Source organism: Falco peregrinus, chromosome 6, assembly GCF_023634155.1.
Source record: "Falco peregrinus isolate bFalPer1 chromosome 6, bFalPer1.pri, whole genome shotgun sequence".
Lineage (NCBI taxonomy): Eukaryota > Metazoa > Chordata > Aves > Falconiformes > Falconidae > Falco > Falco peregrinus.
The window spans coordinates 55797200-55814670 of NC_073726.1; the positions used below are offsets into that span (position 1 = coordinate 55797200).

The following is a 17471-nucleotide window of genomic DNA, read 5'->3' on the forward strand; positions in this document are numbered from 1 at the left end:
TGGGCCAAAGAATAGACATTTCTTTCAGTCCCCAACTTTCAGGCAAAACAAAATCTGCTTTCTTGTCCACCAGTCCCTCTATCTGCCTAGTACAGTTGACAGTGAGGGGTCACAGCATGCAAACCAATCCATCACATTTACACTGTTCCATGATTCATTGTGACAAATGAACAAAGATGTAGAGCTCTGTGTGGCCACCCCTCCTGATAGCCACTGCCTGGATTCCCCTTGTCCTACCACAAAGGTACCAACCTGCCCAAGGACTTCATATGTGAAACACTGGAGAATGACAGCTGAGCAGGTCAGGGGGCATCTGGCTAATTGCAGATCCCATGTATAATTATCTGGGTTGCTTAGCGACACACTAAAACTCCAGCTGGGACAAAAAGCAAGATCTAGTAATGAGTGCTGTTCTAGAGGTTGTTCCACCACAGGCTTCCTCTATGACCTTAAACAGGCATCTTAGCACAGTTTCTTAAGAAAATCTAAATCTGGATCAAAAGAAGATACTTATTCAGGTATTCAGATAGGGTTTTCCATATTTTTAAATGCCTTTTTCCATCTAGAAATACTTGCTGTTCTGATGGAGGTGCCTAGGCTCTCTGCATAATGTGCACAAGACAGAATAGGACCCAAAAGACCCAGCAGACAATGGCTAATAAGGTGCCAATGAGCAGGGTGATAGCACAAGTCTTTCTGTTTGAGGTAAATTCTATCCTTAAGACACCCAAATGCTTTAAAGGATTTGAGCATAAAGCAGGAGCTAAGCAGCGTTGTTGACTCTTAACTTTTTTTTTTTTTTGCAGCTCTCATTGTCCACGTCTCTCTGCACTTTCTTCTCTCCTTTATTTCAGGGCTCATGGACAGCAGGACACTTAGTCCTCAGATAACAGGTGCCATGAAACTATTCCAGGCAGGTTATACATCCATCACCTATAAAGGGCACCTGTTTGCATACTGCTGATGCCTGAAACAGAACCTGGTGCCTTCTAGATTTCGATACAAACACCACCACTGCCTGCAGCAAGAACCCACCTGGGAGTTACAGACCTATTCGTGCGAAGACACTCCAAGTGAAGTTCGGTGCTGTTATAAAAGCAAAAATTTGTGCATTGAGAGGCACACTCAGATTTTTGCCCTGTGCCTTCATTATTCCTTTTTCTTATGCTGGCTTGTCCCCTGTGTTGTGTGGAGGCTTTCTAAAGCAGTGGCAGTACTAACATTCATGACGCACAACACAGGTCTCACCATCAGCACACCTCCCCTTGTCCAGGTTCTGGACAGCACTGCCCACTGCCCCAAAGCACCACGTGCCCTAGCAGAATTATTCTGGTCTCAGAGGTCCTCTCTGACCCCCTCTTTTGTAAGGCTGGTCCACTCCCTTCCCTTACCTGTTGAGCATGTTGGACTGGTAAATCCTTTTCTCCTGGGTGTTGTAACAGCTGCTCTTGGGCTCAGGGATGAAGCTGTGTTCAGACAGCATATCAGAAGCAGCCGTGGTGATTATGGCTATTCCATCCCTCACTCTGGCAGGAAGACCATAGTCCCATTCATCATATGAGACAGAGATGAGCCCAGTGGGGAACTCGGATGGCACTGTGTCTGTATCCCCTGCCACCAGGCTGGGCACGATCCACGTGTAACCATAGCCTGTCAGACCCACAGAGTTGGCCACCTCAAAAATGTAGGTGGCCTCTTCCTTTGTGCAGTAGAGGAGGATAACAGGGCTTTGGAGCTTCTTGAGCTGGTTCTGGATCTTTGAGTCCCCATCGTCCAGGGACATGTCCAACAGGAGGACCTCCTCCAGTTCCCAACCCACAAAGCTGTGCTCAATGGTACTGCGGATCTTGTTCACAAAGTCCTGGTAACCAGGGAAGTAAGTAGTGACAATGGAGAAGATGTACCAGTCATATTCTTCCATGATGTTGAGCATGACAGAGGCTTGCTGTTCTATTGATGGGCCAAACTGGAAAAACATGGATGACTCATCCTAGAATAAAAAGTCAAAGAGAAGAAGAGAGAGAAAAAGAAAACAAGAATAGGTCAAAGGAAATAAACAGCATTTCTAGTCAACCCATTGAGCATGGAGCGGGAGGCACACAGTCAGAACCTTACTCCATGTCTTGGCCAAAGGTTAAGGATTTTTAACTTTTAAAAATTTAAAATTTAAGTGAAGCATGTGAGAAGAAAGTAAAAGCCTTCTTATGACCAGCTGTCCTTACTTAAATTTTAAAGGCAGGTTGCTGAAATTACTTAAAATTTTCAAGTGTCAGGCATGATTCTAACAGACAGGGGAACAAGTGGTACACAAGTGGGGACACAGAAAAAGAATAGGTACAAAATATTCCATGGCTGCAGAAATTAAGAGCTTTAATCCTGGGATTATCATAACCTTATATGTAGTATAAACAGGATACACAACAGCTTTGATATTGACTTAGTTTGGGACAGTCACTCTAGTTTGAGTATCCACACTGAAGTACTAGAGCAGGCAAAACCATTAGACACAAATAACTATGAGAACCTCCACTGCAAGTTCCTTTCAAATCAAGCAGTAGCAGAGTGCTACAACTGTGAAGCCTCAGTCTCAGACATACTAAAATAATATGTCTTATGACATACTAAAATGGAAAAACTAAAATTCTAAACTATTATGGGTTTTGTTTATACCATGCTTTAGAGAAATGTCAGCTCAATATGTCTCTTGGTGTTGCTTCCATATCCTTCTACCATACCAAATTCATCTTCACAAGAATCAGAACTTGCACTGTTTTATAACCTCCAAGACTCCAAGGGAGTTTTGTATGGATCTCAGTTCTCCAATGGTGTAGTGCAAGCCTTTTTCATCCTGGGATTTCATAAGATACCAGGCTTTCAATTTGTGACAGAACCAGTAAAATCCAAATCCCTGCTTTTGCCCAATTCAGGATGCAAAGGAGTGGAAAAAGCATTTGCCAATATGCTCTCTTATGATCTTATATATTTTAAAATCAACTGCAAACTCCCACTGACTTGTAGAGCAGGATTAGACCGCAAACAAACAAAAAGCAGAATTAAATTATATCTCTCTGCAGAGATTCCTATTACAATAAGAAAGTTTTCCAAATCCAGTCCACTTTTAGGAATAAGATGGCAGTTCCACCTTGTTTCAACAAGCCAGAAGAACTGAACCAGAGATACAAAAGGAGGTAGCCAGGAGTTTTGGACCTGGGGAAATTTATTGTGCAAATACCTTAAGACACTACCTCAGGATACTCACATTTAGAACAGCTTTCTACCAAATTCACTCTCCTACAGCCTGGCAGGTAAAGCTGTTTTTCAGCAAGGATGCTAGTTAATCATCTATCCATCCATCCCTTCCTTAGTCATGGTTTTGATTACTTGTAGCCGTTTTCTCTATTGGCAAAATATGCCATAGCTCAGCAACTCCAGAAAAAAAAAAAGCTCTGATACTGCATCCAGCCTTAAGCTGTTTGTTTGTCTTTTCTGAAGTCCCTATGGGTCACATCCTATACAAAAGAGTCCCTCCTCCCAGATCCCCATGCCTCTCCTGTGAGGTTTGGTGATTAAACTCTTCACTTCCTCCACACAGCTCACCACCCACTTGTGAAAGTACTCTTAGGGCTGCTCTTTGCTCACTGGAAAACTAAAGGTACACAAAAAGAAAGAGGAGAAGAAGGCAGCAACAAATTGGAGGCAAGTTAAAAAAACAGGAGCAGCAACTGAGCCTCTCAGTCTGTGGAAAACAGCTCATACTTTCTATCACTAAAATATCACTTTCACTCCCTTCTCCCAGAACTGTGGGAAAAGAACTTACTCCTCCAATAAAAAGATATTTTTTGTCTTTGAAGTTTATGGAGAAAATCATTAAAGACAGAGGAAAGATTAAACTATTGTCACGGCATTTGCCAGAGTTTGAAGAAAGCCTGAACAAGCATCTCCAATACCCTTCATTGCACTGTGCCTTTGAAAGCCACCTTATAGCAAACTGAATGCTGGAGCGCAGACTCAGCCTTAGTGTGACATGAGAAGGCAAAACAGCTACACTGATGACTAGTATTTCTTTTTATATTAATTTCAACAAAAGCTTTTCTATACTTTCACATAAGAAGATCTGAACTGACTGCAAATTTCCACAGTTTCTAGCAGAGTCTAAGATCTGAAGACTTGGCTATTACAGAAACATTTGACACACAGCATCTTGAAGACTTGTCTAAAAAAATACTGGGTCCTTTCCTCAGTGAGAAATAGGGGATGTGAGATGGTAAACCCATTAGTATTTCAAGACTGCATACACACACACAGAGAAGTTAGCAGGCCTGATAGCAAGGTACAGGAGGTACTGCCCTCCCAGTGATTTTAAACAGGGTCAGATGCTCCAGCTAAAGTGCCCACTGACAGTTCATTCCACACAAGTGCGCAGCTCAACTGTTGAAGGGAATTCAGCCCCAAAGACTCAGGGAGAAAATTCAGAGCTCCTCACTAACCAGAGTGTATCAGAACATCAAAAATCAATACACCAAATAGCTTTATCATAACCCAGCTAAACAATTCCTCTCCTCTGAGAAATGTAAGCACTGATCCTTAAATCAAACAGCACAGACCACTTGGCTGTGCACGTAATAATTGCTCTTGAGCAACTGCTTGCATTTTTATTACAGAAGCAGCACGAAGAGGCAACTTCCATTCAAAATGAGAGCATTAAGCAGGTGCAAAAGCCAGTCCAGCTCTTGGCTTGCCAGGCTGTCTCTTGGCACTTGATCACCCCAATACCTGGGCTAGCCAAATGTTCTTCATTCTCTAACCGACTCAGCACTCAGGAAAGAGAGAAGTGATGGAGGAAGGACAGACAATAGCACAAAAGAATATGTCCCCCTCATAACAAATCAGGAGAATTGCTTATAGAACTGGATGGGAATCTCAGTGAGTGCCTTTTGGGAAATAAAAAGCAAAATAAGAAAACTGCCTGAGAGCCACAATTTCCTTCCTGTCCTTATTTTTGACCACACCTGATGGAATATCAGGGAAAAAAAGAGAAGGAGCTGAACTGAGAGAGACCCACAGGCTATCAGACAGAGCAGGCATTTGACCTCACTGTGGTGTTACAGTGATAGCTTTTAAATTTGGAGATAGATCTAAAGGGGTGGGTGGGTGGATGGGTGTTACCATTTTTATATACATATAACCCCATAGAATCATTATTGATTTATTACAATCTAAAACCAAAAATTAAAATTTTACCTCTCCAGACATCAGAAGTTTGTACAGAACACTACAAGTTCCTATTTTTCTCCTGCAGAAACTTCACCCTCTCTACATCCTTTTTTTTACTTTGTAACAGCCAAAATATGGTTTAACATTGCCACTGGGAGACAAATTTAAGTTTGGGATAGGGATAGGTTGAATTCAGAGCAGAAGTCCCTTACACTGCACATCATCCGGGTGAAATACAATCCCCTAGCTACAGGAAAAAGCTTGTCTTTCTCCTACAGCTCTTTCACCTGCAAGCTCAGCCTTCCCATACCTAACTGCTGCAAGAGACAGCAAGATGCTGCAGAGTGTCCCTTACCCAGTCTGAAAAGAGTAGAAGCTCCATTACAGGATCTCAATGCCTCCAGAGATCCTAGTACTCCCCCACCATCACCCTGCAAGGTCAAGGATCTGTAGTTTGCAGAGCTGAGCTGGAGGTGGAGCTGATCAATTGACACAGCACCACTCCCCAGCTGACAGATGGCTTCCCACAGAAAATCTGCTCTGCATTTACTGCTGCTGGGACAAGTATTGCCTCCTCCTCCTGCACGTTTAACCCCTCAGCTAAGGAGGCTGGATTGCACATGGTGAAGGCACAAAAGCACTCACCATGAAGCCTCCCCTTGGAGATTGGTGGCTGGTGAGTTTCTACATGGATGGAAGAGAGTTTGTGGAGGTGGCACAAGATTTAGAGAGCAACCAAGTATTATTGCCACTACTTCTAAGTTGCCCAGTGCCTCCTGTCCTTCAAGGGCAGGCTCATGCAGATATTGCACAAAGAGAAGGCCCAACCCACACCTTGGCCAAGATGCAGGCCCTTAGCAAGGCTGCAGGTGACTCTCCAAGGAGCCCTCCTGCAGCTGCACCATTTGAAACCAATCACTGCCATTTAATGAACCATTTACCTCAGATGTGGCAGGAGAGGTCCCTGGAGTGCTTTTCTCACAAGTTCCTTCCTAACAGCCTCTCTGGATTCCCTAGGCGAGCAAAAGTAATTACCCTTACAAACAACATCTTACTATCCAGAGCAAAACTGCTTCTCGGCATGGGACAGACTAGAGAGGAATGCAAGATCCTCAAAAACAGTTGCTCTGGGCCAGTCATCTTGAGGAACTAGAGAGCCTTCAACTAAGCCATAGTATAACTGCTGACTTGGGGAGTGAGGAGATCAGCATGCTGCATTTCCTCCATACAGCCTATTTGAATGCAACCTGGTTCTGTGCACCATAGTCTGGTGGCTGGGTCAAGAACAGATTTTTGCTACTGTAGGCAAGTTCCTTTAGCTCCAGTCCAAGTGGAGACCCCACAAGGGCCAGGTACGTCAGGTTATGGACAAGGAATTTAAGTCAAGAGCACATAATTGTTTTGTCAATTTGGAGAAATAAACCATGTTTTTGCAAAACACCCTAGGCTGCTATCTCCACATAGGTGCAGGAGAAACACAATCTGTGCTGGTCTGGGAGTAGCCCCTTTTTATTGTGCTTTTGGGAACATCAGTATATCTAACATCATTTGCTGCTTCATTAGGCTTCCTGTGCAGCCATAATTTAACTGGGGTCTGCCCTTCCCTTGCTTTCCAGTTTGCAAAGGGAATCCTAAAATATCCTAAGAACTCAGGCCACTATTACTTTCCAAAGCCCTCTTGTCATTTTCCTGATTTAGAAGAAAAGCTGTTGGTGTGTCTTTAGTACAGTCCTAATTTGCAAAATTCCTCTATAACTTGCAGATAAATCACATAGGGCTGCCTCTTGTTTAGACTTTGGCCCTGCCTACCATGCATTTTGAGGGGGCTAACAGAGGTGAGCAAGCACCAAATAACTTCTGGGAAAACACAGACCTTCATTTCCCTACCTATGTATTTCTTTTCTTCAAAATTGAGACTCTGCTGTGTACCCATTTGTCACAGTCCTGGTGGGAAACCTGATTCACTGGGAGTTTTATTGTTCATGATGGAAAATGCTGCAACAGTTCAAAGTCTTATAATTAAATTTTCTGTATCCATGAGTCCCGTTTTTTACGACAGATCTGACAGGAAATCAGGATCTTTATTGCTTAAGTGTTCATTTACTCCTGTTTACTCTTACCACAAATGCATTGCTGCCTCAGGCTAGCCTGCAGTCAGGATCTTCTGCCTGTTTGTTTTTTCTCCCTGCATTTCATTTTTTTATTTAGTTTTCAACAACTCAATACAATAAAACTTTGTTTTTAATATTGCATGATGTATCATCCAGTGTGAGTCCTTTCCTTGAGTGCTTGCAGTAGGGACTATGAGAACACAGTGATACTACAGCCCTAGCAAAATGTCCTCATGGTGGGACTAGCATCTAGAACAGCATCTCTGCATCTGTCACACATATACATGCACACATTTCCACAAATGCATATTCACAGCAAAACCTACTCAAAGTAAGGTTGGAGCACGTTGGACTGCGTCATTTCTTAATGGCTCTGCCTAATTGATACTATTTAGTAGGGTTTCAGAACTTTCCTGTCTTACTGGAACAGGTTCCCTGGGTTATTACTGATTTTGGCTTGCAGAGCAGATGGAACAGATGACCACTGCAACCCTTTCCCAGAGCTCTGATTCACTGATGAGTGGATCATTCTTGGTGAAAATCCTCTGAGCGGCCCTGGGAACGTGCTGTCGGTGGGAAGTTCAAACTCATTAGATGCAGAAATGTGGCTTATATAACTATATCATTTATAAGTTCCCTCCCTCATTCTCATGACTACTGAACACACTGGCCTTATTTGACAGAAGGATACACAGCTCAGAGATGATCACAGAGTCACAGAATTGTTTAGGTTGGAAAAGAACTTTAAGATGATGGTTACAGAGAAGTGATTACAGAAACTCGTGGATGAGTGAAAGGCAGAGGCCCAGTTCAGTGTATCCACTGATGGAAAGGCAGGCAGGACATAACTGTGATAAATTAGTGGAGGCCTTTAAGAGCCCTCTCTTACAGGAGAGAGCATTGCTGTTCTTCTGGCCCCTGCTAGGCAGAGCATGCAAGTGGCCAACAAAGAAGGCCTTTGGCAATTAGGAGAATAGCTGTTGACTCTCTGGTCTTCTCTGGAAGCCATGATCCTTGTTGGCTACAGAGAATAATTGCAATAACGAATCTAGAGTTGCTAGTGTAGCTCAGTTTTGTTACCCTGGTAAACAGCAACAAATGTACCAAGATTCACATGTATATTAGTCACATTAATTATACACATAAGTATCATCATATACACAGAGTCCAGTCATGGCTTGGACATTACTGCCTCTGTAGCAGTGGAAACATCTGCTGCAGAGCCCTATCCCAGGGGCAACTGTGTAAGTGTTCCAGCACCAAGGAGTTCTTGAGACCTGCAATGGAAAGGTCTCTGATTAAAGATGACTCAAGGGCTGAAAACAGCTAAGTGATTTCCACTTTCCACATAAAGGTCTATAGAAATCATTCGTTCATAACATTTTGTAACAGAGGAAACACAAGATACCTTAGATTCTATGATCTTGCTCTTGGGATTTTTTCATTCCATATCACATGCAGTTAATAAAAAAGATGAGAGTCAAACATACCAGGGCCATTATGTGATGTATACAACTCACAGAAAAACCTCAAAAGTTGTTTGGCTAAGGAGAGGGTGCACCATTTGTGAATTTTATACAAAATTACTAGCCAAAGCAGGCTAGCATATGATGGTATGCCATATCAGCTTCTCAGAGCACCACATATGGATGCCAATGCGTTTCCATGGAAAAAAATGGCAGGTAACAAGCTGCCAGTATAAACAGTTTTCACATTAGGCTTGTTGCATTTCCATTTTCACCTCTGTATGTGGGTGTTCCCTTGTTTGATGAGCTTGGATGGATGGATTGAACCACTGGTCACTCTGGGTACACGAGGTGCCATGCTGGCAATCTGGACAGCCCAGGCCTAGCTCCCCTGTCCCAGCTCAGACAAGCCCTCTAGGCTGGCTTAATATCCTGACATTGCCAGTCCCAAAACAGTTAGAGGAAAGTCAGGCTGCCCCATTACTCATCCATCCAATTACATCATGGTGTTTGCCTGGGGCTTCTTTTCTGGCTGTCTTACCCTCCAGACTAAGGACTGAATTTTGACTGTAAGCTGAGTGGGATGTCATTGGTATAGCCATATTAATCAATAGCAGCAATAAAACTATCCAGCGCTCTTAAAAAAGTCCAGTCACAGTATTTGGCAAGATGTCACTGAATAAATCTCTCAACTGTCCAGGGTAAAATACTATTTCTTTTTATCATTTCTAAATGAACTGCTCCTCCATTTCATCAAGTATGCCTTTGGTCTCTTATTATGAGCAAACCTAATTATGAGCTGAGCCTCCAAAGGTTCAAAGAATCTATTTAGATAAGCCCTGGAAGTTCAGCATTGCATCCAATGTCCTCTGAGCCCCTCAGGAGCTGAAGATCTCCTCCCACTGTGGCCCAGCTGTGGACAGGTCAGAGTATGTATGTGAAGGCCTCTACCTCATGAAGTATTGATACCACTTTCTCTCAAACTCTGCATTGCTTATTTAAGCATTAACCTTCTGCAGGCAAGGCTGTTAGTTGCTCTACATCGTAAGACATGGCACCTGCAGTCCTGGTGATGCCAAGGTCTACTCAGCCTGTATGGACACAGTGCGGCTGGCTGTGCCTATGCTCTGAGCTGGCCAGACCACAGCTGAAGCAAAGTAGTCGTTTTAAGATACTATTGTGCCAGGACTTAATCTTTTCTTAGATGCTGGTCTTATTAACCAGTTTAAGTAATTTTCAGCGCATTGACATAGCTTACATACCCTTTGGATCAGAGCTAGCTTCCTTCAGAGTGCAAGCGAGCAAGCAGATGAAAGCAAAGCCTGTGCAGATGCCCTCCACTTTCCTTAAGGCAAGGAGCAATAAAAGGCTTCAGCCTCATCCATTCTGTCTGGCAGTAAATAGGCAATTCTCTTCCTCAAAAGAAAAAAAACTAAAAAAAGCAAAAACCCCACTTACAATGGGAGAGGTCTTGAGCAAGGGGACAAAACCAAGAGCTGAGAACTGACTAGACTGCACAGACCCCAGATTTCCTGCTGCCCCGTACCCGGCTGCCTCTCCTCTAAAACGGTTATAACTGAAGCTCGGCGGGGGCGGCAGGAAGGGAAAAAAAGGTCCGGCCACCGCCGCTGTGGGCCCAGTTCAGCAGCGCTGTTCCCTGGCAACGTGCACATACAGCAGCCCTGGCCGTAAGCTCCCCGCGCCCGCCGCGGGGCAGGGCCCGCCGCGCTCCCCGCCGCGCTGCGCTCCCCGGCCCGGCCCGGCGCGGCCGCGGGGCTCGGCAGGCGGGGGCCGGCCGGCACTCCCCGCGCACCAGCGGGGGCTGCAGGTGTGCTTGGGAAGAGGCGGGGGGCAGCCAGGCCATCTGCCTGGGCCTGTTGTGCCAAGTAACTAGGGGCAGGCTAGAGTAAAGTCAAGATTTCCCCTCATCCTGCCCGGCCAGGCCTGCTTCTCTAGGGCTGGTTCCTGGCTGCCTCTGTGGCCTGGCGCTGCTTTCCTCTGTGGGGTGAGAGGAAGGTGTGGACCGTTTGTGCTGCTGTCTCTGCTTCTGGCCGTTCATGCACCACTCTTACCTGGGGATTCAGTCCCACAAATACAGCCAGGTTTATTTGGTTAGCCCAGGCCACTGGCTTCCTGTTATGAGGCTGCCCCAAAGCTCCTAAAGAAGTGAGCCCACCTTTCCTCCTCCTGAGCCTGGGAGCAAACATTCTGCCATTTCATACTCACAGCTTTCTGAGACCATGAGGATCCACACTACCCTGCGCTGCACCCTCTAAAAGAGAACCTACCACTCTGGAAAGGAGGTGCTGCTTGCTCAGGGTACACCTCCTCCCTGCCCCTAGCTCTCCCAGACCCGACTCCCCCCGGCTCAATCCAACCTGTATTTTACAGCATGGGCTGGGACAGCAGCAATGTCGAATCCTCACTGTGTACCAGGCAAGAAGGCAGCTCTGCATGTTGCATTTTTAAAAGGGATTTTACCACCTTCTTTATGTACCAGAATAGTATAAAATAGCCCAGACATAAAATGAAGAAACAGTACCCTGGTCGATTTGTGTTTGGACACACTGCTGGCAAGCAGCTGCCACATTAGCTCATCATGTGTGTGTCTCCACCAGGCAACAGCAGGCACAGAAACCATGAACTGGCCCTAAAGCATCCATGCATTAGCACTGTGTGGAAACTCCAGCTCGTGTCCAGTAGAGCTGCTGTGTCAGGAAAGCTCACTACTTCAAATCCTACCTGTACTGTCCAGGAGACACTCCTTCTGGTTTCAGATCTAATTGGAGCTCTCTAAGCCTGAGGAGAAGAACCAGAGATGGATTCCTGAACCATTGGACCTAAACTCTGGATTCAGCCCCTGCTTTGGAAAACAATTGTATGACCAAAGTGTGTTACAAGAGTCCTTGACTGGAACAAGCAATAAGGATTTCAATATGCACCCTTGTTTGTCATGCTTGAAAACCTGGTCCCCATCAGAGCTGGCTTTGGTCATAGCTAGTTATCTCTTGTGCTCCAGGATGGATAAAAGCATGGCAGCACCTACCTTCTCTCTATGCAGCTCTCCTTCCTAAACAAACAGTGAGCAGTGCCTCTGTTGGGAAGCTGCTGTCATGCCTGTCTTGCTCATCTAATTGATTCACAAAGTTTTAAATGATTATTGATTCTCCTCTTCCCCACAGTGGAGACTTTGAGACCAATAAAGCACATGGAGTTATTTACACAGATATTAGAAAGGAAAGAAGCTCCCTCCACAAACGTTCTTCTTGAGCTCCCATCTATTAAGTCTTAAAAACTCAATAGGAGATTTCCTACAGCTTTACAGACAAAAACACTCGCAAATATATGAAGTTCCCTGCACACACACATGCCCATCCATTGGCAGGATGTTCTGCCAAATCCACACCTGCTGAATTATTGCTCCCTATTATTTTGTATTGGGATTATAGCTCTTTAGTTCCTTTTTTTTGCCCTGCTGATTAACAGCCATTTGCCGTATCCCTTGCTGCTATGAGACTGAGGCAGAAATTGTGGCAAACTTCCTATTTAAGGAAAAGCCATTCCTGAACTTCAATGAATTGGAAATTGTTCTTGGTAAAAGACTGGACCATAGGAGACTTGCAGAGCTAGAGCTTGCAATCTTCCCTACAGTTCTTGAAATACTTCACATTCATGGTTGCTACAGTGACTGGTGCTGTAAGGACCATTATATCCATCTCCATGATCTAAGCACATGAACATTTACACTCCTCAGGGTTTGATGAAGAGGATTTGGGAGACGAAATCAGTCCATCTGACTTTGCAATAAGGATGCTATGAGTTTCAGTTCTGTACTTCTTTTTGCCTGGGCGATGAAAGTCAACAGGCTCATTTCTAGTCAGCTTAACTCTGTGCCAGAGCACACATAATTGAATTCACTTATTTTTCTATACTTACCTGCACATTAATGGAAGGTGCCATCTATATATTCAATATGCCCTTGACATAACTTAAAAGCAGCAGCATAATAAATAAGATGCTCTTTTTGTACTTGAATTCAAATTTTTCTATCTATACTAGGCTTCGTACTTTTTTAAACAAAACCTGAGGCTGGGACTGAACTGCCATATCTTTTTCAAGATAACACACATACATGAGGCATTGAGGTTTCTATCGCGGATCAGCACAGCAGAGAAAGGAATTGATGGAGCAGCAGAAGAATTCACCTCTGCTGACCATTAATAATAAGAGTAACAAAAGCATCTATGAGAATAAAAACCACAGTGAGGTGTGTAAGGTATAGAAATAGCTCTTCGACTGACTCAAAGGCAAAGCCAAAGTATCTTGTTTTCCTGCATCTCCCATTGTCTGTCCTTTTTCTTAACCACACACTCCAGCACAACAGGGGAGTGGGAGGTAGATGGAAGCATCAGCAGGAGCTACAGCAAGCTGGGGAGAAACGAGCTATTCAGTCTGAACATTGCATAGCCAGGACCCATGACACAAGATGAACAAACAACCATATGAGAGGGGAAAGAAAAAGCCACGTTCAACACTGCACCCCTGCAAGGAAAGAGCCGTTGGCTGTGATGTTTTGTCTTTTCCTTCCACTTTGTATCACTCTGTCTCATTATTTTCTGTCTTCCTGCACATAGATGCCTCCAGGTTCTTCAGTGCATGCAGGTGTGTGTATATATATATATACACATGGGCACATGTATGTGGGCTACTCTACATGCAGGATGGCTCAAAATAGGCAAATTGCCTCATGTCCAATATGCCAGTTCCATTCTAACTCAAGTTGTCAGCACCTAAAGTAGATTAGCATCTGACGATGATCCCTATGAAATGAGGTGATGGTGCTGTCCAGCCTTACTGAAGATTAGTGTCTACATCACCACACATGCATTCAGAGCTAATTAAGCCTCTGGTTAGTGCTCTCGGAGAGAAGCCAAGGATTACACAGCCTGCTTCACTACACAGCCCTGGTCACAGCCCAGAGGAAGAGAGCTTGCATGCGTTCAAATTGTGGGTGAAAGCACTGGAGACATAGTTTTAATAGATTTTATTCTTCCTGACAAAGTACAGTCCTTCAGGACTCATCTTTCATGGAGGCAAGCAGTCATCTAATCAATATACACCAAGAGGATCTGGGTTAAAAAAAAACACAAACCAAAATTGTCTTTCTTTTAGGCAGGTCAGAAGAAGCAATACTTGTAGAAAGGGAATAGCCACAGAAAGGTTTTTTTCAAGGTGCAGCTAAGGAGAACTAGAGGCTGAGGCAAAAGTCATCGCTCTGGTCATCTAAGCTTCACAATACTTTCTTCTGACAGTAAGAAGTGCCTTTTCTCCTTTTTATGCAAAATTGCTGAATATCTGCCTCCTGAGAAGTACTGGGCTGAAAAAACTTTCCTTCAAGTCTGGTGGCTAGTGCAAGAAGCTTGACCTTTCTTTATGTCAATGGATGCAGGATGTGTACATTCCCACACTATGCATCCATCTGCACTGCGTAGGAGCCTGCAGCAGTAGCTGTGCACCCTTCATCTCAGAGGATGTTCTTCTCTGTGCTAAGAGTAGAAGAAACAGAGGTTAAGAACTATGTGTGTTCATTAGCTTGGTATCAGTGCTCTTCAAGGCATGCAGCCTTGCAGAGTGGACATGCTTACTGAATGAAGCACACTGCCTGGAAGGTACCAACCCAGTGCTCTGCAGCTCATTTGGTGTCCAGCTGCTCTTGTTATGTTACCCAGTAATTTCTAAGGACTGATAGTAGACAGCTTTCTCCTTTTACTCATCAGGTTAATCCCACTAACTTTAAAGTCACACCATAGTCTTTAGGTGGAAGTGAGAATGTGGTCAGGCTCCTTGTGCATTCAGCAGTAGGCTATGGACACAACCTCTCTATTAATCAGTGGAAAACATGGCCTTTACAGATATCCCTCACTAGTCTTCCTTCCCATGGAATATCTCTTTATAATGGAGCTCTAGGATATCCAAGGAAGGAAAATTATGCAGTATTTTCACATATCTGCACGTTTTACAATGTACGTACTTCATACATACATAAAGGGCTGAGGGATCCTAAATCTCCTTTTTACAGGGAGCTTTCTGAGGGCCATGAGCTCCCCTTCAGATGTCTGCTGTGGGGAATTTTGCACAGCTCATTGATAATTTCTGAATTTCATTGCTATGCAACAAGTAAATTGTTGGGTCCCCAGATTTTCATTGTACTCCATAAGCACCAGCATGTCTGTTTCAGCAGAGATTAATCATACAAGCCCTCCCGGCCTTGGACTCAAACCTTCTCAGGGCTCCTCTAAACAGGGCAGTTTACTTCCTTATACAAGGTCAATTGTGTGTCTTGGACTTCGACAAAGGAAGCCCTCAGTCCTCTGGGCACACCAACAGCAACATTTTAACAGTGCACAGTAATGCTGCCCAGCAGTTTACAGTCTAAACTGAAGATGAACAGCATTTCAGACAGAAACGGCAGGAGGACTTTAAGCAGGCTGGTCATAATCCCTCCTGCTGGGAAGTGGACAGTAGACATAAACTGGTCTCATTCCTGGTGAGTCTTGGTAGGGGATTTTTCAGGACTGAAGTGGGCAACAGCTTCCATCCTACAGCTTGCACCAAACCTCCTCTGCAGAGTTTAACAGCATCTTGCAGTCTTTATGGACTCAAAAGGGAGATTACTGCCTCTTGAAGTGCCAAGAGCTTTTTGCTACAGTTTCTAGGTTTTCCTGAAGTGCTCCCCTCCAGGTACTGAATGAGCTAGGTATTAAAACTGAAAAGATTTTCATTTAGCAAATTTTTCTTCTCAGCTGATGCACTCAGTGCAGAGGGAATACTACAGAGATGTCTTTGTGCACCCGTATCTGCATAAGCTTGTTTTAAGCACAAGGTATATTTGCTTCAGCTTCCCAACAACAGCCTCATTACATCTCCAGGCCTCTCAAAACCATGCCTGGATTGTGTAACGCCACAGCCCATCAGAGATGCCAGAGCTCACCTGGACAACCTAGTAAGCCCACAAGGCGCAAAAACACCTTGCAGCATAATTAGTTTGGATCCCTGAAGCTGAAGAGTGGTTCCAGTACGGTCCCTGAGCTAAATCTGTGATGACACGATTGTACCACTTCTGGAGTGAGCCTGCTGGGTGCTACCTAAGGGTCTACACATCATGCAACGCAGTTATGACCTCCTCAAGACTCACTCCCTTCTGGCAGTGCCTAGGCACCCCAATATCTCAGGGTGCTTCCCATCACAGCTGCCACGAGAGACTTACTCATGCTGCCCGTTCTTTGGGATCCCTTTGTCCCAACTACCTCAGCAGAGGTTGTTCTCTGCTCCCCAGGGCCGAGGGAACACCTTAAACCTTTTCTTTCAGGCCCACCTTGGACCCTTCTCCTGCACCCCCCAGCCCCACAGGGTCCCTCTGCATGTGCTACCCTCCCACCCACTGGGCACAGGGTGGCCACGACCGTGCTGGGACTGGGGGAGCAGGAGGTGAGGCCAAAAGGACAGCAGACGGTGGCTTCACGTCCACATACACGCGCATCCCGATTAAGGATCCAGCTTTGTTTCCATGGCAACGTGCAGAGCCGCAGCAGCACCACGGTCCCTTCCCGTGCAGCAGTGGCGACCGACTGTGTTCTGCACCGCTAAATCCTCCTGCTGCTCCCAGTGTCTGTCGGCAGTGACCCCTGATGTGCTTTACAAAGCCCAGCAGATTAGGGCTCACAGATTTCCCACTTGTGATGTGCTGCGCAGAAACAGGCAAATAAGGATGCACCAACTAATAGCAGTAACAGAAATAACACCACCCATCACAGTCGAGCTGTAAACTCCTTATAACAGCATTACAGAGAAGTGACTTTTCTTTCCTGGAAGCTGGCAATGATGATCAATGGAGTGCAGTTCACGATTTAAAAGGTGGCATTTTTTTCTTACATGCAGGTCGCTCCTTAGCACACAGCCAAGCAGCCAGCACTCCCCTGGATCTACTGCCAAATGCTGCTTGCAACCAAAGCCAACTCCACCTTTTGGGACAGGTTGTCCCACGCAGTCCACCTTCCCATGGGACAGTACTAATACTCCTTCCAAACAAGGATGAGCCTGGGCTGTTCAGCCGCTCTGTTCAGCCCCCACAGTAGGGAGGTGAAACACAAGAAGACAGCCAAGACACTAGTTCTGGGAGGTCGTACCCTTCTCAGCCCCTTTCAAGGGAGAGGCGTGCTAGACATGGCCACATGGTTTCCTCAGGCCTTCTGCAGTCAGAAAATCTACTTGCCAGTTAGGAACTGAATCACAAGGAAGACTGAAGTGCTCATGATTTCTTGGCCATTTCTACTACATGTCTTAAGGGTTGTCTGCTGAGGAACAATTGGGAAAATTAATCCAAATTAACTAAAGTTGTGAGTTTAGCATGAATTCATTAAATCACATTAGCCTTGAATGGACACAGTTCTTCCAAATTAAAGCAACCCTTAGAAGAAAATTGAACTAAACTGAATTAAGGTCCTTTTAATTCTGAAGAACAGAGTGCCTACATGGGGTTTGATGTAATTAAGGAACAGCAGTCTGAAAGTGATGTCCCAGCCCTGGTCTCCCAGAAAACCTCTCCATATTAGTCTTCTCAGGAACCTATCATGCTCTCACTGAAGAGAGGTTAGGTTTCTTGCTTTCCATGTGGGTTTGG

At 44.9% G+C, this 17471-nt stretch overlaps 1 protein-coding gene across 1 annotated transcript in view; it reads right to left on the reverse strand.

The window, feature by feature from the left end:
- Window positions 1-1387: 1387 nt before the first annotated feature.
- The window catches only part of LOC129784819 (glutamate receptor ionotropic, NMDA 2B-like), an 86929-nt gene continuing 70845 nt past the window's right edge, over window positions 1388-17471 (reverse strand). The window contains exon 3 of the mRNA XM_055809188.1: window positions 1388-1990. Within this exon, the coding sequence (XP_055665163.1) occupies window positions 1388-1990 (603 nt within the window). The remainder of the gene's footprint in view (window positions 1991-17471) is intronic.